The 25,293-nt window shown below is 37.4% G+C and overlaps 1 protein-coding gene across 14 annotated transcripts in view; it reads right to left on the bottom strand.

Annotated features, from left to right (window-relative positions):
* thrap3a (thyroid hormone receptor associated protein 3a) overlaps positions 1-25,293 on the bottom strand; it is a 32,801-nt gene that overhangs the window by 2,314 nt on the left and 5,194 nt on the right. For 2 of the 14 annotated variants that reach the window (XR_012392256.1, XR_012392257.1), the window contains exons 2-10: positions 17,278-17,442; positions 9,691-10,536; positions 6,875-7,591; positions 6,070-6,239; positions 5,473-5,584; positions 4,980-5,364; positions 4,387-4,574; positions 2,026-2,197; positions 1,808-1,945 (exon numbers count right to left, since the gene is read on the bottom strand). Coding sequence is in view for 8 of the 14 variants with exons in the window: in XM_009292516.4 (XP_009290791.1) it covers positions 1,808-1,945; positions 2,026-2,197; positions 4,387-4,574; positions 5,280-5,364; positions 5,473-5,584; positions 6,070-6,239; positions 6,875-7,591; positions 9,691-10,536; positions 17,278-17,414 (2,565 nt within the window). In the remaining 6 variants the exon portion in view is untranslated. Of the gene's footprint in view, positions 1-1,807; positions 1,946-2,025; positions 2,198-4,386; positions 4,575-4,979; positions 5,365-5,472; positions 5,585-6,069; positions 6,240-6,874; positions 7,592-9,690; positions 10,537-10,797; positions 11,440-12,961; positions 13,194-17,277; positions 17,443-25,293 lie in introns of those variants that run through there. The other 12 variants (XM_009292516.4, XM_068214170.2, XM_009292517.4 and 9 more) reach the window with 10 other exon arrangements.

The raw sequence follows: 25,293 nt of genomic DNA, 5'->3' as shown, positions 1-25,293 counted from the left end.
GAGGAAGACATTACCCAAACATATTGTTTGACAAATATGTTATTTTTAATTCAGTTAATGACTAACCCTAACCCTATTTAAAAGATGAGTAAGAACAAACAACTGAGTCACATAATTCCAGCACGATTCTTGTTCTCCTTCTGCCTGAACTGTCAAAAACACAAGACGTTGTCCAACAGTCATATATATACAGTTGAAGTCAGAATTATTCTACTCTGCTTTTATTCTAGCCAAAATAAAACAAATAAGACTTTCTACAGACGAAAAAACATTATTAGACACACTGTGAAAATTCCCTTGCACTGTTAAACATCATTTGGGAAATATAAAAAAAAAAAAAAAAAATCAAAAGGGGGCTAATAATTCTGACTTCAACTGTATCTTACTGTATATAAATATAGGTGTGCGAGCTGAGTGTACTGTACTGTATGTGTGCTTTACAAGTCTGGAACCTTACAACTTCAGATCTAAAAAACTTTTTTTTATTTTCTTGCTGTCACTTACAACTCTGAATTTGTGTTTCTTTCTGGTCTTTCAATGGAGCAGTCCAGCGAAATGACAAAGAAAGCTGACCCTGATTGGTCCTCATGCGTGCATTTAAATGCTGATTGCTAGAGTTTGACTTGTAAATTAAAACCTTTTTTGTTATTAAATAAAAAGTCTTAAAATGTTAATAACTTATAAAAAAGTCATCAAATAATGTAAATAAGTCATCAGTTAATAAGAATATGTGAATAACTCAATTTTGTCAGATAGAAGCTTATAATTCTAAGGTGACAATACATACTTTTGTTCAATATACCATATAGTTGCTTTAATTAAATAACTACTTTTTTGATGAAGTTGGCTAACTGTGACATTATGAATAGCAATTACTTTTATAGCTCCTCCAAATATTGCACTGGGCTTATTACATTGGTCGATATGTAAATAAGATGTTACATCTCTGTTCATTAATTTGCTTGTTGTCTGTAATTCTAGAAATGCCCATTGGTGCTGTTTTTGAATTGCGCTCTTGGTAAATCTGGCCTTTAAACTCTTGTCCTATATTTTAAGGCAGTGATTCTCAAAGTGGTGCTTGCGAGACAGTAAAGGGGGCAGGGGGGTGGTTACATGGTGATTTCCGCAAATATTATATATGTTATTAAACTATTAGAATTACCATATTTTATCCATATGCTGCAGATGATAAAAATAGTATTTAATAGTTACATAAAAACAACATGCAAGTAAAAAGCCACCAGCCTTTCAATTTTTATTCCACTGAATTGCGACTCCTGGGGTTATTACGCTAGATTAAGGACACAACAATATGGTTAGCTGCAGCAGATTGATTTTACAGCACAATGTTAAACTTTGACACCTTTATGGCACTCATGTACATTAATAATAAAGGCCGCGACTGAACATATATACATTATACATTTTTTTAACTGTTGCACTTTTTTGTGTTGTCATTAAGCTCATTTATATAGTTCCTATTGGTTTGTATATTTAGAGCCACCTCTGAGGGTCACTGGAATTTTTAATTTAGCGGTTGCGAGCTGAAAAGTTTGGGAGCCCCTGTTTTAAGGCACTGCAATGATCTGCTGTTGCCCAATAATGCAGGATTTTTTAGAAATACATAATATATTACATATTCCTATTTATATACGTACATACTCTGCACATGTATAAATTTGTAATCATAAAAGCATTATAAAAACTGCTTATCAAATTTTATACAAATAAATGTGTCCCAGTATAGTTATTAGTCCTAATATACAGCATAGTTACCAAATGTGTGTTTACAAAGGTCATAACATACTAGGATGTGTTTCTTGCTCTTGGGAGTGTATTCTTGATCCCAGCCTTCATTCTTTGCCAACATGTTCATGTGTGAATTGCCATTACTGTTTCCATGGAAATTTCCTCGGTTCCAACTTCTACCACGTATTTTCAGCTGCTGGGAAACAGAAAATGGAAACCATGAGTACCAAAGCAACAAACAAATATTTTAGTTTCACAAAACCATCCAGCACTTACAAAGCCTCCTCGTGGCCGGCCTCTTTCCACAGCCTCTCCATACTCTCTCAGCCCTAGCTGGACTTTAGAGAAGCTTTCTGGCTTAATCTCACCCTCTTCTTCATTGTAAACAGAGGAAGATGACGAAGATGAGGAGGATGACTGAGAACGCTCACGTTTCTTCTTGCTTTTCCTTAAGAATAAAATGACACTTTATTCAGACATTGTTGATCTCACAAATCCACAGGAGCTCAACTTTTGGTGTGATTAACTGCAGAACTTTCATCGTCCTTCAACATGTTTTCTTGAAGATGATCATTTCAAGTCATTTGCTTGTCAGCCTAATATAAAAGTATCTTTACATGAAGCTGAAGGAAATCTGGACATTTTTCAACATGTTCCTTTTGACCAAAAAAAACAAAAAGGTGTGTTCACACTGATGCTGACTCTATAGCCCAAGGTGATCAAGTCTGTCCAGCACTAGTAGCAGGCATTTAAATGCAGTATTCAACTGTATCAGAAGTTCAATCATGTCAACTACACAACCCATTGGTGGTCACAGCATTGTATTTCAGCTCACCTACACACAATTCATCTCTGCTCAACATTTATGGCCAACTTCAAACGATTGACCTCTTGTTGCTGCAGACTGCTGTCAGTGTGAACACATCTTCAGGCCCTTCAGGAAAAATGCTTATTCAATGCCTTTTAAATGGCTCCAAATTTGAGATTTCTTGGCAAATTTTCCATGTTTAACCTCTATAAAACATTATTAACTTTAACTTTCTCAGTCTGATGCTTTAAATATTTAGAATATTTATTTATATTGATAAGTTCAACTTTTAACTATATTTTAGTGAGCTTTTAAAAACAAGGGAGGATTTCTTTTACGTGAGGTCACGGCAAACCCAAACATATAAATAATTGCCCAGCAGGCACTGAACGCCAAACAGACGTAAAATTGGCATTGGACTCCAACATCTGACTACCCAGCAAACAACTTTTCATAAACGTCTGATAGACATCTAAACGTGGACAGCTTGGCTAAAACAAGGCTAAACTTGGGCTGTCAGTGAAAATCTAATAGACATCTAAGAATAGTCCAAAACTAGACCAGTCGTCAAATAGACAGATTAGACTGACTTTATATGTGTAGTCATTAAGGGCCTACTTACACTATGCTATCCGAACCGTGCCCAAGTGTGATTGTGCTGAATCAGGCTCAGGCACGGTTCACTTGGCCGGCCCTGGCCTGGTTGGCAGAGGTGTGCCTGAGCGCGGTTCTGCTTGTGTGTGAGTGCAAAACTCACCTAAGACAGAAACTGAAAGCAAGACCTGACTTTTAAGGGACATATGTTTTAAGGTTTCATATGGATTTATTAATCATTCCTACCGTTCAATGAACGGAAACTGTCGTAGTTTATTAAAGATGCAAACCCTCTCACTGCACCACAGCTGCACCTTCAGTTGGCCTCCTAATTCCTAGCACGAGGACTTTATGACTGTTTTTGAGCGTCAAAAGTGGCGGATCTGTTCGGCGAAATATTTGACTGTGTGTCACCAGCCGCAACCCAAACACCTAAAACAATATAACTAGAGAAATCTCCACTGTGCTGAGCGAAAGCGCTTACTGAACAGCGCATCATCGATGACGAAGCGTGCCCAGGCCCCAACGTAATGTGAGTGCGGGCAGTCAGGGGAGAAGGGAGGGGGACAGGCGTGCTTTGGCCTGGTTCAAGGCAATTGTACAAAGTGTGAGTACGCCCTAATTTCTGTTTATTTGATGACTAGTCTAGTTTTGGCCTGTTCTAAGACATCTATAAGATTTTTACTGACTGCCCAAACTTTGAATTTTGGTTGTGTAAATCAGGTGGACATCAGAACACAATGTAAGTTTGAGGTCAGACCTCAACGTCAAGATGATTTTAGTTAGTTCATGACACAACGTAAAATCAATCAAAGATCAACGGCTAATAATGTTAGCTTTTGACATTGTATGGATGTCATATTATGACATTAAAGTAATGTTGAATTTTAGTTAGGTAATTACGCATAAAACATCTACTAATAGTAAAAATAAACTTTTTTTAACAACATTAAAATTATGTTGGAATTTGGTTAGTCAATGCCAAAAACCAACAAAATATCAACATCAGATAACATCAGTATTAGATATCAGCTGACATTGCTATTAGACATTACATTTTGGCCACCTGACATTACAACCAAAACAGAACTAAAGATCAACATCATATGATGTTGTGTGCCTGCTGGGTGTCAATGTATTAGTTGTGTAAAATCAGCAAAATGACTCGATGCTTCAGCATCTACAGTTCTGTATTCATGATCAGTCTGTGTAGCACATTTTCCCAAGCAGCTTACTTTGATTTTTTGTGTTTTTTTGAGGATTTCTCTGTGGGTATTTCCTTGCTTGAATCTGGAGATTCCCTCAAAACTCTTCCTCCGCATTCTTCCTCTCTGGGCTCCCTCTCTCCAATCAAGTATTTCTTCCTGCGCTCAATATCCAGCCGAAGGTCCATTGTTTCTCCTTTAGATTTTTTACCATCGACCTGCGTTGAGGAGAAAGAGAGATGTTTTGGCCAGATGAGGGTTAGCGGTGTGTTCTATTAGCGTCATGCAGCATTGTATGGGTTGGGACCAAAACATGACAACAGCGGACTTAAAACAACCATGCAAATGGATGAGAGGAAGAGGCCTTCTCTAACATCATTTATATCTGCCATTTTTGCATTTGAACAGGCTTATTAAATAGTATCACTCAGAAATGGCAACAGTCTGCAAAGGTAGGGGTTGTTTTCCTCTCATTTTCTCACCAAAATCAGATCAAAACAAAATAGTGCAAGATTACAGGACCACAGCAGAAATCCTTTCATTGGTGCTCATGAAAGTATGCGGTTTTAACTTGGCCTAAACACCTCACTTGTTCTTTGCAGGCTTTGAAGAGGAATACTTACTATGACTTTTGTTTAGAGTCCTTTCAATGGATTTGACATGGGAACAACTGGTCACTTCCATTTCTGACCTCTTGCCTCAACTTGTACCCATAGTAAAAGGTTACCGTCATATGTTGAGGGGGGCATTTACAACACAACAACCTGAATGCACCTCTTTTTGCATCTCACATTTTGGACTTTATGCCTCTCTCATCAGAAACAAGAGTTTTACAGAGAGAAGGAAGCCTAAGAATGCTCTGGCTGGATCACTTGTGCAGCATTCTGTTCCAAAATACGTCATATTTCAAAATGTTCGGTCACCTTGAAGCTGTTTTCCATGGAGCTTTTCACCTCATCAAACAGAAGAGAGTGCCTCTTAAAAGCACTGGGAGAAACATCAATTCTCCTGTGATGAAACAAGAGGAGAAAAAGGAACTTGAACTTGGTACATACTTTATGTCTATCTACATTTGTTAAAATTTAGCAACAGAAAGAATTTCCTGCGTTTGTATACCTGTGTATCTCTGGACTCTTTCTCTGCTTCATGAATTCTTTCTCAGCAGCTCTTCTCTGGTACATGGCAAATCGGTCATGTAGGGTCAGTCCAGAGGAAGGAAAATACTGAGCTGTGAGCGAACAAAAATTATTAGTTTAAAAAGTTGTTTTTAAGCATTTGTCCTTCCATAATTCCAATAACTCCATAAAAATGTTGGTCCTACAATCAAATTATGGTCCTATAATTGAACAATACAAACACTAAGGCTAATGTAAGAGCCCAGCAATGTGTTTAATAGATGTCTAATAGACATCTAAGCGTAGACAGCGTGGCTAAAACAAGGCTAAACCTTAAAAATTTGTGAATGGCCCAAAACTAGACTAGTCATCAAATAGACAGATTAGACAGACTTTATATGTGTAGTCATTCATGTCTGTTTGTTTTGGCCTATTCTTAGACGTCTAATAGATTTTCACTGACAGCGCAAATTCAGCCTTCTTTTAGCCAAGACGACTATGTTTAGACATCTATTAGACATCGATTAGAGATGTTATAAAAACAAAAAACGCTTGCTGGGAGCCCTCTCATAGCCTCACGTGTACAAGTATCAGTCACCTTTAATGTGATGAACAATTGAAACTATGTGTTGGGCAAACAGCTCAGATGGGCTTCTGGGAAACTGCTGAGCCTGAAGGTGCCGAAGGACAGACTGAAACTCCAAATCTTTTTTATCCATATGCACAAAATCCATAAGATTCCTTCTTTCATTGGTAAGAACCGATGTCCTACAAACACATCAATGTTTAGGAATAAAAAAAAAAATAAAATATGTACAGTTGAAGTCAGAATTATTAGCCCCCCTGTTTATTTTTCCACTTTCTGTTTAACGGAGAGAAGATTTTTTTCAACACATTTCTAAACATAATAGATTTAATAACTTATCTCTGATAACTGATTTAGTTTATCTTGGCCATGATGACAGTAAATAATATTTTACTAGATATTTTTCAAGACACTTTTATACAGCTTAAAGTGACATTTAAAGGTGTAACTAGGTTAATTAGATTAACTAGGCAGGTTAGGGTAATTAGGCAAGTTATTGTATAACAGTGGCTTATTGAAAAAAAATTGCTTAAAGAGACTAATATTTTTGACCTCAAAATGGTGTTTTAAAGATTTAAAACTGCTTTTATTCTAGCCAAAATAAAACAAATAAGACTTTCTCCAGAAGAAAAAATATTATCAGACATGCTATGAAAATTTCCCGAATCTGTAAAACATCATTTGGGAAAGATTTAAAAAAGAAAAAAAAAATCAATGGGGGGCTAATAATTCTAACTTCAACTGTATATTCAGAGTTTATATCATGTAGTTAAAAAATCATCTCTAAGATCTTGAAGAAAAATGAAAAATGATTTACCTGGCGAGGTCATCACTAAGAGAATCCATCCTCACACTGAATTCACAGCTTCCTCTTTTCAATGAAGCTCTTGGTGGGGATTCCTCGTTCATAACCACAAACATCTCCTGCTCACGGTTTTCAGAGCTCCTCCTGGGCGGTAGTGTAGGTTTAGAAGAGGAACTTACTGTGGTTTTCTCCTTTCGTTTTACACTAGAAAGCTTTTCAGGGGAAGGATCCCTAAACATGCCACTGAGCTGGTCTCTTTTAGAGAGCGCAGCTAGGATGTTCGATGCTCTTTCCTGTTTATGGCAGAGCAACAGAGCTTCCAGCTCATCATCCCATGTCATGTCCTGCATCCTCCTGATGCGATTCTCGAACATTTCACGAGCAGACATGGTGACTTTGCTTTTGCAGGGACTATTTTCCATATCCTCCACTATATCAGAAAACTCCATTTCTTCATCATCCTCACCTTCCTCGCATTGAAATGGTGGGCTGTTTCGAGGAGCCTTTTTAGGTGCGCTTTTGGATAATTTGTTACTGTCACCACTCTTGGCAGATTTGCATTTCCCCTCTGCTGTGTTGTCAGGATCAACAACGTGAGACAACTCAATGCCTTTATCAAATATTCCTCCATTTTCTTTATCACACACTATATCTCCATTACTTTTCCCTTTATGCCTGTTGTTTTCTAATGCAGAGGCCTGTTTTTTAACCTTTTGCTCCTCCAGGAATCTAGTCAATGAGAAAAAGAGATTTGCAGTCCATTATTATTCCCAGTAATGGGCTCAGATGCATTGTCTGTCATTTTAACGTGACCAAACCCAGCAGGCACACAACGTCATAACACATTAATATTAGGTTAGATTTAGGTTGTGACGTCAGGTGACCAAATTTCAATGTCTAGCCAGCGTGTATGATGAACGTTAATTTGATGTCCAATAACAACGTTGATATTTGATTTTAGGTTGTGTTGAAAGTGATCAAAATCCAATGATGAGCCAACATCTTAAACCAACGTAATATTGACGTCAAATACTGACATTGATTCATCAGGTAGGGCCACCAAAATCCAACGTTTGATAGACGATCGTAACAATCACACAACATCAAGCTGTAACATAATTAGACATTGATATTTGGTTGATTTTAGGTTTGACTTTGGACATTGACGTTGGCCTGACATTGGGGTCTGACATCAACCCGATTTTCATTTCCAAATAAAATGCAATGTCCCTATGACATTGGGGTGTCATGTTGACGTCCTGTGCCTGCTAGGAAGACTGCAGCTTCTTATCAAATTGACAACACTATGCATATAAACTGTAATGGATTTGGTTCATGTTACCGTGTGCAAATGAATGGCTTCCACTCTGAAATAGGTAAACAAGTGTGTGTGCAGCTGGGAGTATTTCACTTCATCCATTTGCAAAGTTCAAATATGTACGCTTAAGACCTTTATAGCACTTCTAAATTACAGACTGTGAGCTGACATTTGTAAACAACACATATCTAGCTCTTCATGTGTTGGCTCTTTTATTTCCAACAGCTCTGATGATGTGTTTGAAGGGCAGATGGGAAACCAACTGGGCAATCTTACTTTTTGTCTGGCACGCACAGGATTTATTGTGTTACATCCACTCTTACACTGACTAAAATAAAGGTAAAAAAGAAAAATAAAATAGAAAGCAATTTTCAAATGCATAAAGATTTTCAATATACAGGTCACCAATGTAGCCTTAAGGTCTAAACCAGCATTTTATAATACTTTCTGAAAAAATCTGTGACACTGAGGACTGAAGAAAGCTGAAAATTCATATTTGCAATCACAGGAATAAATAGAATTATTCAAATAGAAAACCGCAATGTCACTCTTAAAAGTAAAGGTTCTTTATAGGCATTAATGGTTCCATGAATAACCTTTAACATTCATTGTTATGAGCTTGAGTTTTGTCTGCGTTACTCTGCCCTCTTGTGTTTTCTCTTCCTGTTGTGCATATTTGTGTTCCTGATGGACTGTGATTTACTGTGGAAAAGGTCATTTAGATTATTAAAATGTTCTTCATAATAGGCCTGGGTGATTACACTGAAATTAAACAGTTTAACAAACGCTGTGGTTGTCATGCACATTTAGTCAGGGAAGCATGGTTCTGTGATCAGTGGTAAATCTCCATCCAAATGCCGAAGGGCGCTCTTACGCAGAAACTCCAAATATGCCACGAAGACGAAATCCAAGAAACCCTGCTCAATAAACAGTAGAACTAACCATGTTCATTGAGGATTTAGTTCAAGCACTCGACTGTAATTATGAAGTGAGTCTGGAGTAAAAATATTCAGTTATTATACGTGGTATTTTCACATGCTTTCAGATGTAGCAGCATTTACTGTACAAAGCCATAGCTCACTGAAGCTATGCAAACAGTTATCATATCTGAATGATTATCTTTGATTTAATTGTCATGCAAATAAATCATCTTTGATTATGAACAGGTAAGTGTGTAGCTTCTCAGTAAACTATGACTCTGTGTTGAGATTTACTAGAACCAGGTTTACTGACAAAATGTGCATGACAATTGCCTGGTTAATTGTACAGGCCACACTAAAAAAACAAAAGGATCTTTAAACAACTGTACACTGAAAGGTCAATTAAGGAACCCAAAATGCACTCCAAAAACTCTATTTTGGAACCTTTATTTTATAAAAGTGACTGCTGTTTTATTGTATTTTTACTAAACAAATGTAACTTTGGTGAGTCTTAGAGACTTTTGACTGGAATTTAAAAACTCTATAAAAAGACAATGTTTTTTCTTTAAATGTAAAGAAAATGGACTTACTTCATAAATGCAGCAGAGAGAGCAAGTGTATCATCTGACTCTTGGTCTAAATTTGTAAAGAGCCCAAAACCATTGAAAACCGGTGGTGTGCTTTTCTTTACTGGGCTGCTGTTTGAAGGTGCAGTTTCAACATTCTGCCAGGCGGTGGCACCTTTTTTAGGAGAATTTGAACTCTTTTGAGCAGGACTGGTCTTGCTGGATGTAGAATCAATTGGTTGGTCATTAGTGACAGATACGCAGACCTGCGGACTTGTTCTTTTAGGACTTGAGTCATGGTTCATCAAAACCTGACAGTTCTCCAAAGTCCGGTCTACATCAACATTTCCCTCAGCTGCAGAAGTACCTTTGACCTGCTCCACCAGAGCCTTATCTCCTCCTCCTTGTGTTTCTTCGATAACCAAAACATCCTCTCTTACATTTTTACAATTACGTTTGGCAGATCCAGAGTTGGAGGAGGATGAATGATGCGACTGTGGTGACCTCCCTGAAGATGACCTGTCAGAGCGCCGGGAATGGCTGCGGGATTTTGGACTGTTTGCCTGTTTCTTAGGAGAGCGAGAGCGGCCCCTCTTGGGACTGTTGTGGTAGTATTGCTGCTGCTGCTGCTGAGGGTGTTGCCGGAAGTTCTGCCAGTTTTTAGGACGGTAGTTGTTATATCCTCCTCCCCTTCCACCACGTTGAAAGCGGCCACGGAAAAAGCCCTGACCTCTGCCCCGAAAGTAATATGGCCTCCGGAATCCTCTGTGGTTACCTCGAAACTCTCGTTGGTTCTGATACTCCCGTGTGTGGTTCCGCTCCCGGTTGTGGGGCGGGGAATGGGATCTTGACCGAGAGCGAGACCTAGACCTTGAAGACAACAAGAGGAAGAACTGAGCCAAAACAACTACTTGTGTTGTAGAGCATATTCAAATATTAATAACAATTTGGATATAGCTATGTAGCATTATATGTAGGATTTTTATATGGACATGTAGCATTCTAATCATAGGGTGTAAACTCCAATGAGGGCAAAATGGGCACTATTAAAGTAGTCCATATAAATTCTGAAGCTTAATGACATCTGCACGAGGAAAAACAAATCAAAAATAGTTCACAAGTAATCTTCACCTCTGCTGTGAATCTGAGTTCATTCATTCATTTTCTTCCCGGCTTGGTCCCCTTATTAATCCGGAGTCGCCACAGCAGAATGAACCGCCAACTTATCCAGCATATTTTTACACAGTGGATGCCCTTCCAGCCACAACCCATCTCTGGGAAACATCCACACACACATTCACACACACACTCATACACTACAGACAATTTAGCCTACCCAATTCACCTGTACCGCATGTTTTTGGACTGTGGGGGAAACCAGAGCACCCGGAGGAAACCTACGCGATCGCAGGGAGAACATGCAAACTCCACACGGAAACGTCAACTGAGCCGAGGATCGAACCAGCGACCCAGTGATTTTCTTGCTGAGGCGACAGCACTACCTACTGCTCCACTGCTTTGCCCAGATTTAAGTTCATTGTCATTCAAATGTATGATGTTTAGAGAATTGGCTGAGAAGGAAAGAACGTTTATTGATATTAATGTTCCACTTGAAGCCTTAAGTAAAATAACTTAAACTAATAAGAAAGAAATCCCTTTTACAACCGGGCAACTTCCTAAAACAAACTATATAAAAGTACTTTTATGACATCCTTTTTTCCCCCTTTCTGACATTTTCTGCAGTACAGTAAAATATGTAAGATTTACTTTGAAACAGTTTTCACTCAGTTAGTTAATTTTGAATTTGCAGTTCAAAACACACTATAAAACACCTCAATATTAATAACAATTATTATGTTAAATAAAAATAAAATGAACTCTAATAATGATAACTAATAACATTCATTTATGAAGCTAAAATTATAAATATATTAATAAAATTGTCCAAATATACACTACCGGTCAAAAGTTTTTTCATGTTTTTTTTTTAATGAAATTATTCTGTTCATCAAGGCAGCATTTATTTAATGTAAAAAAAAGTTAAATTGTTAAATACTTATTTATTAAATATTTATTCATTACTTATTGTATGTATTTTCAAATGAAATGATTACTCCAGTCTTTATTGCTTTTATTATTTTTACCATTAATAATATTCAAATTAATACTGGGTTAGTTGGCATTTCTATGTGGAGTTTGCATGTTCTCTCCCTGTTTGCTTGGGTTTCCTCCGGGTGCTCCAGTTTCCACCCACAGTCCAAAGACATGCACTATAGGTGAATTGAATAAACTAAATTGTCCGTAGTGCATGTGTGTGAATGAGAGTGTTTGGATGTTACCCAGTGTTGGGTTGTGGCTGAAAGGGCATCTGTTGTGTAAAACATAGGCTGGATAAGTTGGCGGTTCATTCCGCTGTGGCGAGCCCTGATTAATAAAGGGACTAAGCAGAAAAACAAACAAAAAAAAAAACTCCAAATATATTATATACTATATAAAGAGTGCTTTCTGAAGGATCATGTGTCTCTGAAGACTGGAGTAATGAAGCTGAAAATTCATCATTGAGATCCCTGGAATAAATGATTAAATTAAATTATATATATATATATATATATATACATACTACAATAACATTTTATCATTTGTACTGTATTTTTAATGAAATAAATGCAGCATTGTTGAGCAGAAGAAGCTTATTTTAAAACATTAAAAAATCCTACTGACCCCAAACATTTGACCAGTAGTGTACATTGATAATTTATCTCATATATATTCTAAAACTGTGACTTTAAGCTGTGAAGCAGTCTGTTAAAGACTTTCTACGGGCAGTGTGTACTGCTGATTTGTCAACTTTAGCCACAAGGTGGACCTGTTGTTCTTTATGCGCGTCCTAGAAGTAGTTCTAGTGTCTTAGCCAACGCTTTTCTGCATGCAATATATCACAAACACTGATAAACGTACTAAACATGTACTTGATTCTCTGCATGGCATTGCTGAATAGAATTTTAAACAGAGAATTTAAACAATATAATCATAGAGCAAAAATAAAAACGTATATTTTTACACTATAAACTGCAGCAGTTACAGCTGTGTCAGACGGTGAAATCACAAGACATGCATTATATCAAGAGTTGTTTTAAAACATTCAATTTAATAAAGTGGAATTTTTAATCATTTGGAAGGCAAAATGTTTCCTTGAACACAACAATACTACTAAAAACCCTGCTACTAATCTACAAGTCTATAAACAACAACAGTAATCAATTTGCTCTAGAGTTTCCGCTGGTTTTCTACTCACCTGATGTGTTTTTTCATTGGAATAAAGAGTAAGAAGGTAGTGCACAGAGCAACATGATAGTCTCAGAGTGAGCGAGAGAGACTTCGCATCTCCTCTAGTGAGCGCGGATGGAAAGAGTCAGTCACATGGGTCATATGGGAAAGATTTCGACTCTCTACGAAGCAAAGAGGAGGTTCTCAGCCTGCCAGTTACAACACATTCGTTTTGCACAGACAGTAGACTTTAACTGAAGGCAACAATTACAAAAGCTCCCCTATTTATCCAGCTACTTTAGTTAACTGAGGTTCAAAGGATCATCATTTAGTCACTTTCATGTAGTTTCAAACCCAATTGATTTGGTTTCTTCTGGGGAAACACAAAAAAGCAGACTTTTTAATTGTACTGGTGGCACTTTTCCCTGTTGTTACAATGAATGGAGGCATTTAATCTTCAGAAAAGAACATAAAAGCACCACTGGCAAAATAGCTCACCCCAAAATGAACATTTGATGTTAATTTATCCACCCTTAGACTATCCAAGATGTATGTATGTGACATTTTTTTCTTCAGTAAAACATTTTAAGTAGTTGAATGCAAATGCCAAAAGTCAATAGCTCCCATTCTTTTGAATGGCCATAAGTATAGATGTTGTTTTGTTCGATTCTTGTTTTAATTTGACTCTAAAAGTGCTGGTAGCTGTTGACCACCGTCAAATATAATAAATCATAAAATTATTCATTTATCCTTCAGCTTAGTTCCTTTATTAATCTGGGGTCGCCACAGTGGAATGAACCGCCAACTTATCTAGCATATGTTTTACACAGCGCATACCCTTCCAGCTGCAACCCATCACTGGGAAATATAAAAATATTTTGATTTATTATTTAATCATAAAAAAGTAAAAAACAAACAAACAAAAAAACATGTCAAAATCTATTTGATGTCAATTGACCTTATTCTAAAATGCGGAAGTGCGCCAGTTTTCGCAATTGTTTTAGAACTTCCGATTCAGTCGCCTATGGGAGAAATAACTAGGAATAATAAACAGCAGAAAACGGTCAAACTACTTGCTCTACAAACAAATGTTTGCATTACTATACAGACTACATAGAATAATATAATAAGAAAATATCAGTTTGCAACATCAAGCAGCGTATCGAGCAGTTTTTAACGCCCAAAAATTAATGGAAGTAAATCAGACCGGAAGTCTCAAGCCAAAAAGATTCAAATGGCTGCGCCCACTCGTCGGCTAAGAATAAGGTGAATAACTTGATGTCTAAAATTGGTATCAAATTACAGGACTGTCCTGTAATCAATTGTTGACGTGTTTTTGACACCAATATTAGATCAAATGTTACTTGTTTTGACATCAAGTGTGCTTGACATCAATTTTTGGACAAGCTGCTCTTTTACCTTTGTACTCTCAAGAGTTTATTTCATTTGGACAGTTTGACTTAATTCCAAAGCATGCAGCTGAGTTTCATTCTTATGAAAAGTGTGCGTCAAGCTTTTTCCAGCAGCATCTTTCTTGAACTGTGGTCAGCGCTGAGAAACCAGGCTCACTAGATTTCCCTTGCAAATAAGAGAATCAGATTTTGCCCTCCACCGATTCCATTTGCATGAAAAATCAACACTGTACTTCTCTCCAACTGGGCTCAAAGTACGCTGTCAACCACACGGGCAAAAGGTTCCAAGCTTATGAAAGAAAAATCATGCCTTCTCAAAAAAAAAAAAAAAAAAAACTAAACAAAGTGCCACAAGTACAGTATGCATCCGTTTTTCTGTCTAACGCAGTGCTGCAGTTTTTGGCAAGCGCGGTTTACATTTGGCTACCTAAGGAGCTCTACTGTGCTGTAAGCGCAAAACCAGCAGTCCTAGCAGAACGTGAAGGAAAGTACAATTTAATTTCAGCACGGGAAATAAGAAAGTGTGGTGAGCCTATCCAAAGCCACAGCCCTTCCCGAATATCAGACTTTATGCAATGCTGACAAACACATGGAGAGTAAAATCACAGTGACTGAGCAGCCCCTTTTCAACACCAAAGGAAGCCAAAGCACAGGGTACTTTGCTTTATGCGCGAAGGTGTACCTTACATAACTTTGGCCTGGCAGCTGTGGCTAGACGGCTCACACTGGCACTGGAATATTGATCCTCATTTAAAATGAGTCACAGATGGGAAACCGAGCATGAGTCACATGGTGTGTGTGTGTGTGTGTGTTTACAATGGGATTCCGTTGTGTGTTTACAGACAAAGTGAGAAGTTAACAGTTTTTCAACCCATTCAATCCTTAAGAGCATCTTTCAATACACGGTAAGCCTTATTGCGTTGGAATTTGTGCATATTCGTATGATCAGAACAAGTGGTTAAAGGTGCGGTATATAAGTTTGACACCCAGTGGTTGAACTGGTTGTACTGCAACCAGTGGTTGAGTGATTGTATTGCATTCCTGGATCAAAACAACTTTAACAACTATAGTGAGACGCTATCCAGCGGTACATCCTTGATAAACTGTCCGACGTGCACTGCTCTCTGGGGTGACTGCTGGGGCTCAGGGTCATAGTCTACACTGCAGAGCATGACAGAGTGTGTTTGTGTGTGTGGTCACGTGACATGCATTTTCAGCGGTATATTATGGACGGAGATCTTTTCAGAAAAGCTCGGTGAAAGGCCAGTGTGGACATAGATCGCTTTCATCCTAAATTGCTATTTTAAAACTAAGACGTATTACTGTAAACGAGACCTAAGTGTGAAATTTTCACAAGCAGGTTGCTACTGTGATGGGGATAGGGGGAGGACTGCGATGCTGGTTCAGCATTGTAATGTCTATCAGCCATCAGAGATGGATGATGGCATTGTATATGGACCCAACCCTAGTACAAACAACCAAATTGCTTATCACTGCAAATCTCGTCACGTAGCGTATTGTTAGGACACGCAATGTTTACGCTTGTAATATTTATGTTATTTGCTAATTAATAACCTCATGTGGAACTCAGAATCTGCATCTCATTTAGGAGTCTGCTTCTGTCCACTGGAGGTCGCATTTCAGTCACGGACACATGCTTTGAGAGCTTTTCAAATAAACAAATTAAATATACGATTTTCTATGAAGGCAACCTGGGGTACACATAATTGGCTAAACTAGCATTAGGCGGGCTAAAAAACCAAAACAAAGAAAGCTTTCAGGCATAGAAAACACATCCCTAGTAGCAAAGAATTCTGGCCCAGATTTGGCATAATGCTGGCACAGCAGGCATTCATCCGGCACTGGCATACAGCATGTGGGCCAAACATGGCCCGAGTTTGGCAGAGGTGGCACCGTCTTTGAGGCGGCACACAAGATTTGGGCCAGATGAAAAACGTAGTATTTGGCCCAGATTTAAAAATTTAAAAGTGGGCCATGTGAGTTTGGCCAGTCTTGACCCACATTTAAAATACACTAAAATCATTTTTGAGTAAAGAAAAAAAATTCTACCAATCAGGTCACTTTGAGAAAAAGCGTGCCCATAGTGTGCCTAAAGCGCATCACTCCACGGGTTTATCAATTACATTGCAATCGTGACACACCAACCTATCTGGCCCAGTTCAGGCCCAGTTATGAGTTATTAACTTGGCTGAGACTTGGCCCAGATATGGTCCGTGTTTGGCCCTTGTCTGGTAGCCAGATTTGGTCCAGTCATGTACCGTAATTCACTGGGGCATGTGGGCCAAGCAAAACCTGATTGTGTGGGCCAGAGCTGGGCCAGAGAAATTTTGCTATGTGGGATTGTTTTTTCAGAAAAACACAAATATTTACCTAGCATTTTCTTAAATATCTGCAAGCATACGATGATATTTTTATGCTTTTGAAGTGTCAAAAACTTACATACAGCACCTTTAATGTTCACTGTTCACCAAACACAAGACTATAAGCGGACCCAGATGGAATCTAAACTTCTTTCTGGGTTTATTTACTCAGCATTGTGTGCTAATTCCATGTGGTCCTGATTGTACATGTAAGAGAGAAAAGGGCTAAATGAATCACTCAGCAGTCTGTAAAACGGAAACAATTACTACTGATTAAGTGATAATTTCAGTAGTTTTTCCTCTTAAAGGCGTAATTACAAAATGTCCCTTCTGCTTCTGGTATGTATTTAAATACACGTCACTGAAAGTGCTGACTGAAACTTTTAAGAGCAAAAACGGACTCAAAACTGAAATTAAAAATCGAAACCAACTCCCTTCATTCCACATCTGCACACACTTGCTTTGAACTTTCCAGTAAATGATGACATTTGCATGCCATAATGATAGGCTATACCCAGTAGCTGCTTTAATTTAGTGTAATTGACACTTACCCATATCTGCGCTTCCTCGTCCTGGATCTGGAGGAGCTGCTTTGAGATCTGGAGCGGGAACGGGAATCAGAATGAGATCTTGATCTGGAGGCTGATCGAGAGCGAGACCTGGACTCTGATTTCTGTGTCTTAGACATTGTCGCTTGCAGTCTCTCTCATAAGTGCCTGTAACAAAATGAAAACCATTCAACCCCAAAAAAAAAGAATTAATCAAAGTTCAAGTAATAACAATATGACTTCTGTGATCAAAATGTTTAGCGATTAAAATTAATTATGCTTTTAGAAAAATGTATGTAAGAAGTCTTCAAGAGGTTAACTGTAAAAGTTGCACATACAGTAAATCACTATTCATGCATCTACACAGTTCTCTCTGGGATATTAAGAAGGCTTGGCTGGCCACTACTACATTTTCCATATCTCTTAATCTCTGAATGAAAAAAAACTTGGAAAAAACAGAGCTAAAGCTTTAAATGCACAGCAGGAATTAATTGTGAATAAGGGGCAAACATCAATCTACAAGCCTGTTCTTGAAGGTTATGCAAAGAATAATCAGCAGTCATTTAGTCATCTTTGTTAACAAAAATTTATAGCCTGTTTATTTCATAATAATGACTGGCTAACTGTAAATAATACAGCTCATTACACAGCTACATTAAATAAACATTAAACACTTATATGAGTTTACCTTTTAAAAGATTTATGACCTTAACATTAAAGTTTCCACTATTAAAACATGTAATCAAACTAACAATGTGAACAGCACAATAAAGCAATATTAATACTCCACACTTAATCTGTCCTGATAGCTGAAACACAAGTTTCCATTTACAGTTTGAGAATGTGTGGTGTGAAATGAGGCATGAAAGCAGTGGTAGTTTCAATTACTGATGTGAAGATGTTAAGATAAGTGTTGTCCTAGAACAGGGTCCTGCAAGCAAATCAAATTATAGAAGGAAAGCACATTCATTTTCTTTAAGAGTAACTGATTTTTCACAGTAAACATTGAGCCTTTAGACTCAGAAATAGATCCAAAAACTGATGTTTTAACTCTTTTAATAGGCAAAAGTTTTGAAAAACTTCTACAATACCATTTTCAGCAAAGAAATCTCTACCAAACAAAAAATCAAACCAAGAAATGTGTGCCACAATTACTTTTAGGAGACTATCATTTTCCATGAAGGCCTGCTAATGATAATATGCTGTAGAATCAGTCTCCCTAATATATAATATTTAGCAGCAAAGTTAAATGTCTCTATATATTAAAACAGCATGTTCATTGAATTATTTATTTATTTACTAAAAAAGACAACAGCAATGTACTAAAAATAAAATGTTTTCTTCCAGTCGTTTTCAAAATTGTTTCGTACAGAAGAAGTCTTAATGATAACATTCATGGCTTTTCATTCAACTTTTCAGTTTCATGGCTTATAATTCTAAAACAAAGTGTTTAAATAAATTGTATGGGAAAAAAATGCAAATGAAATTATTAAGAAAACCGAGGACTGAAAATCTATTAAGAAATATGTCACAATATGTGCTAAATGTCATAACTAACTAATAAAAATCAAATATATAAGCACTAATTCATTTGATCTCATCTTTAAGAAAGCAGTGTCAGCTCTGTAGCAAAGAAACAAACACAAACAACAACAACAAACAACAAATAAATAATAGGGACCTACAAATGACTTGCTTATACAGTTTTCCACCTAGGGCTACTCATCCCCAGGCCTCTAGAAATTATGCTGCGGCATTGATGCAATCCAAGACCTGTGAAGAAATGATGCCAAGGTCTCCATAATCCTGGACCAGGCCGTATCCAGAGCAGATGCTGTGGTGGTCATGGAGGAGGGGAAAGCATGAGACTGATTCCTAAAATACCACAGTGACAGACGAGTCTCTATTGATGCCATGGGCCAGCCTGAACACGCGCCGGTGATCTACATATGCCTGCAGTTCTCCACGATAGACGTCCAGTGTTCTCCAGCCTCCGGTGCCTAGACTGCAGATCTGCACAAGAAGTTTGGCCAGAGGAGAAATGGTCATTCCCAACTGAGCCTGGTTTCTCTTGAGGTTTTTTTTTCCTTCACTTTCATCAATCGGTGAAGTTTTGTTCCTCAACACCAACACCACTGGCTTGCTTGATTTGGGACTGCACATCGATGGGTTTGCTCTTCAGTGTTTGGACTTAACTGAACTAAACTGAACTTAAACTCTGAAAACTGAACTGACAGTTTCAATCTACTAGAACTTCTATGTTAAGCTGCGTTGACACAATCTACATTGTTAAAGCGCTATAGAAATAAAGATGGATTGAATTGAACAGTAGTCCTAAATAGGAAAAAGTTTTTCAGCACTAAAAATTGCACACATCAGCTTCAATCAATCTGACTTCCTTCAAATCCAAAAAACTGAAACACACACCATATGTGCTGAGCCTACTGATGTGGACAAATGTGATGAATCGCTACAGGTTTTGGCAGGACAGATGTAAAGTGACGCCACATTAGCATGGAGGCAAGAGTGATTTACTAGCTCTTTAATGTTATCCCAAAATGTATTTAAAGAGGTGTTGAAATGTGATTCTGTCCATTGTCCATCATCTTTACCCTCCACAACTGCCCTCGACTGGTTAGCTGGACTCACACTTGGTGTTTTACCATAGGGAGCACTGGTGATCAAAGAGAGACAACACTCTGTGGCTGAAAATAGACTTGCACCGGAGATAAAGAAAGAGCTTTTACATCGACTGCGGTGCCTGAAAATATCCATATTATAAGCTGGACCCTGACTGCTTGTCATCATCCCTGTCACAATCTCAATCAGTGCTGCACAAATGCACATTATGACAGATCCATGTTGGAACAACAACAATAAAAGCAGGAACTGTACGAATGTTATAAGTGCTACTATTAATTAAAGTTACTAAACATAGATTCAATTCCAGCCTGCATTTACTAGGCTTGCATTCACAACCAAGTACGCCACCACGCTAAAGCTATCTGTTTACGGTGTCTGCACAAAGTGATTGATGAGCCATCACAAACAAATAGCTGTCACTTAACGGATACATTAGAAGTGTTGAGATAAGGATAACAAATGCACAGAAATAGACCTTTAAAGGGGACCTATTATGCCTCTTTTTTACAAGATCTCAATATAGCCGTATATATGCCTGTGACATATCCATGACACACTGTGATATAGCCATGCTCTTACCGTATCGCTTTCTCACAATTGATCTGCTCCCGAGTTTGTTTCAATTAAGCTGAGATCACCTCATTAAGGCGATCTTGGACCGATTCATTTGGTGTGGATCCGAGCACGATTGCTGGATTCAAATATGCCAAACGAACCACACAAACTTGGCAAACAAGACAGGTTACAAAACAAAAGTCTAGGTGTGAAAGCAGTAGTTGGTAGGTCAAAACCACAAGTGGCTATACAGTATGTGACTGCACAACAATGATAGTGATTCAAAACTATATGTTTTAATAGGCTGATTCTTGTTATATTTTAGATGTTAGTTGCGCAGACGAGTGGGGTGGAGGAGGGGAACCGTAAATGGCCTGTGACCTGGCAGTTTGAATCCTGTGCTATAAAGACTACAGTGTTCATATGTGCATCCTTAAACTTCACATATATAACCATCTTAGGCTCTAACATTATCGTCAGCAGGTGAAAACTCTAATGCTGTGTTCACACCAGACGTGGCATGCATGAATAAATCACGATATTCACCTGTAAATAGACAAATGAACATTTTGAGTTCAAATTCGTACGAACTACTTCACAATAGACACAAATTTGTGTCATGGGCAGTGTTACTGTGCTTTATGTGCTTTGGGAAGGCTGAAAAACAGCGTATATTTGTTCGGCGTCCACTAGATCTTTTCAGTGGACTGCCCCCAGCTCTGAGTTCATCAAGTCCTTCCAAAACTGGATGATGGAAGCTTTCAGTGGTGCTTTAGACTGAGCCGAGCCCAGTTTGATGAGCTGTTGTCCGGTGTTGATAGGAGGATTTCCCTTCGGGACACCAACAACAGGCGCTACATCATAATCACGCCCATACTAATGCAAGCTCCTGATTGGTTGAAGATGTGCAAATCTCTGCTAAAGTTCAGATTTTCTAACATAAGTGAATCGCACCACAGGAGGTCTATTCGCATCTTTCCATTGACATTGACGCTTCATCCGCATTTGGTGTAAACAGCATAATGGCGGAAGGCTGCTTCTCACTCAGGGCGGTTTACGCTAATGAGGGAGAGATATCTACTAATGGGCGGGACTTTCCTCTCCGATGACATGTACAAAGGGAAAATGTCAATCAAAGTGTTTTTGCAGACTGTTTTTTTATAAAGTGTAATTATGAAAACTATTTATTTATTCATTTTCAGCACTAGAGGCTGGCTATATTCACAAACTTTTGCAACACCACTGTATTAAAACCCCTTATAAAAGTCATATTTGCATATTAGGTCCCCTTTAAGACCCATTTACAAAGCCCTGTATAGCATTCACACCAGCAGATGATAACATAGTTTATTATAAGCACACAATGTACTTATGTCATTGTCATCTGCCACTTTAATGCTCAGGCTCTTTAAAGCTGACGTGATTTAGATTGACTGTCAATATTTCTATCATTAATCAGCAGGAATAAAACAACTCAATGTGATCGGAATGATATTGTTAATGTTTTTAGCGTTAGAGCATATTTTAATAAACTTTATGGCTACGACTATCATTCCTTTCTCTTTTTTTAAACATTCTGTTGCATGATAGATTTTCTCTTGGCTCTACATGGAAAATACAAGCCTCAAGATTTACTGGCATTTTTCAGGTAAGCCTGTGTATGACATAAAATTGAGCCTGAGGTTTAGCAATGCTATCTGTAAGCTTTTACTTTTTGAGGTGTATAAGAGTTTGCTTTGCAAACAGGAAATTGCAGACTGAATGCTTAAGCTACAATTCAGTGTGGTATTTTTTGTATAGCATGCTAGTCCAAGCAGATCTGTGCTGCTCTTTTAGTAAACACAGGCCAAAATTAACCTAAAGCCTCTTTTTATATTCCTTTTGACTGCTTGTTGGCTTTGGCCAGCAGTCCGTAATTTCCTGCAGCCTCCAGACATCCAGACGTTTGGCTTGCTGTGCAGAGTTTCTAAGCTACTTTTCTTCTACTGTATATTAAAAGACTATGGTAACACACTACGATTAACTGGATATCAGGCTCATTGTTTAACCATTAAATTAGTGCCAAACATACGACTAGTGCAGCACGTGCTAGTGCATTTAATTGTCCTTCAGTAACAATTTAATATAGTGTACCTCATGTCCAATATTCTTGTTACTTTTATTTGCTATGTTTCCACTCAAAGATGCGAATTAAATTCATGCGCAAAACTGAAATATCGCATATAGATTTGCGAATAATGCTGCATTTCCATCCAACGAGTCAAAGACAACAAAATCATCACTTCCTGATAAACTAACCCCAGATATCAAAAAGAAAAACAGAATTCGCTGAGGAAGGAGAAGCTGCTTGAGTCTTTTTATGTTGTAACAAATTATTTGCATCTCAGAAGACAATGCAACAAAGAAGTGCTCAAGATGGTTCTGGAGGTATAATAATACTGAACCACTGGGGTGATGTCGGCCCACTGGTTTGCCCATTAATACCATTTTTATTATCACATGATCTTTTATAACAAAATCACATGACAGTTTTTAATGCACATGCTGGAATTTATTCGGTAAAAGCATTTCCATTGCAGTTTATGTGCATTTTATTAAAAATCCTACTCAGTTGTGCGCATATTTTTTTAATGTGCATTTTCAAAATGTATGCACATCTTGGCGTTTCCATCCAGGGTTTTAAAATGTGCATAAAAATAGGTGGATGGAAACAGAGCTATTGAGAAACATTAGACTATATTTACAAAACAAAACAAAAATCTGCACAAGAACACAACCCTATTATAATGCAAATGGAACATTCCACAAGTGTATACTGATAACGCATGAATAAAAGAGCACAAAACAAATATGCTTTTTGAGGGAGTAAATAATGACACAAATACTAGTAAACTGTAGGGATGCTCCGATCAAGATTTTTGCAGCGGATACAGAGTACCGATTCCTTGTGATGGTTATCTGCCGATGGCGAGTACAGATTCTGATTCTTCCTGCTTTAACTTTGCCATTGCAGAAGCACAATTACTCTTTAAGTATGAGATCTCGCCTTACCTAAGATAATACATTAAGGATGTTGCATACATGTAATGGTCAGATGTAGCTTTACAAAAAGATAATAGATAAAACAGAAAAAAAATGGTAAGAAAAATGACTAATAATGCAATTTGGAAACACTGCTCATGTGTTGTAGCGCTGCAGATGCATAACCCAGGCGCAGCATAACCCAGGTTCAGCATAACCCAGATGCATCTTCCTCTGCTTGTAAACTTGTAAACAAACACTTATGATCAGTTCATGAGATCGGTCAGATTAACAAGTATCGATTGAGTCGGGTATTAACAAGTATCGATCAAGTAAGCATCCCTAGTAAACTGAATTCTAAACCTTAGTAAATCAACCTTGCATGATTCCTTTACTGTAAATACTATCCTGTCATAATATTTTACATCTGAAAGGGGAACTCCAAAAAAGTAAGTGTCTGTATCTTTTCTTCACTAATGATTCACAATCCACCTTCATATAGGCAATAATACATATTTATATGTAATAAACATCTTTTTACATGTAATAAATGTATAACACTAGATTAATATTTTACTCCAGCAATTTAATAGTGTTTATTTTCTCAATTGTCTAATATATTTTTATTAATGATTAACACATTAAATACTATAGTAATTTATAGTAAGCAATATATTGTTTTTAAACCATAAAGTACAGGCAATTTGTGGTACTTATAGTTGGAAAAAATTTAGCATTACAAAATTACAAGGATTATATATATATATATATATATATATATATATATATATATATATATATATATATATATATATATATATATATATATATAACCATATATGGTTTGCCTAGATCGTGTGTGCTAGATTGTGTGTGCCTGAAACGTGTGTGGTTTTGCGGGTCCGCAGTTGGATATATACTTGTTTTCACACATTTTAATCTGTTTTTTTTTATTCATTTTTTTCTTTTTTCTTTTATTTCTGTTCATGTAACGCACTTTGAATTACCATTGTGCATGAAATGTGCTATATAAATAAACTTGCCTTGCACTGTTTGTCTTCAGTAAATTCTGACAGTAGTTTTTCAACCCAAGTAGGCCAAAGTAAAAAGGGACCAACACCTCATCTGTCAAACTGTCCATTTTAATCAAGACATACAAACAATAAAAGTGCAAACACACTCAGTATGCACACCTTCTTAACGTCAAAACTCCAAACATGAGCAGTTCAGTAAATACATAGACTAAATACTCAATATATCCTCAATATATCCTTAACCTGCCAGTGAGTAACCTGTCATGAAAATAAGTTACCCGATTTGAATGTTATCACTCAATTGAATGGACGATATCAGTGGTTATCAGCTGATAGATATGCCCAGTAGGGGCTTCTCCGCCTACCGGTAGGTTCAGAATGCTGTTATCATCCATCCACATGATTAACTAACTATACTAATAGAAAAGACTCTAGATCCAGTTTTTACATGATGTTGTGATGTTGGAGACGTTAATAAAATATAATTAATGGGAAATGTAATAAATAATATAAATAATTCTCATCGTTAATCAGCTATACTAATAGTAAAGACTCCAGATCCTGATCTGTTTTTACATTACTGCGACGTTTGGTTTTAGAGTTGAGGGTAGCGGTAGATGTTTATAAAATACAATAAATAATAAATTTTAATAAATAATTTTCATTAACTTCCTGCTGCAGCTGTATGTGATCTTTAGCTTATTACTAAAAGGCGCAGAAGGCCCCTACTGGCCCATATCTATCAGCTGATAACCACTGATAACGC

Source organism: Danio rerio, chromosome 16 (genome assembly GCF_049306965.1).
Source record: "Danio rerio strain Tuebingen ecotype United States chromosome 16, GRCz12tu, whole genome shotgun sequence".
In the NCBI taxonomy this organism is placed as follows: domain Eukaryota; kingdom Metazoa; phylum Chordata; class Actinopteri; order Cypriniformes; family Danionidae; genus Danio; species Danio rerio.
Note: the sequence above shows the minus strand (reverse complement) of the source record. Positions and strands in the feature narration are given on the sequence as shown.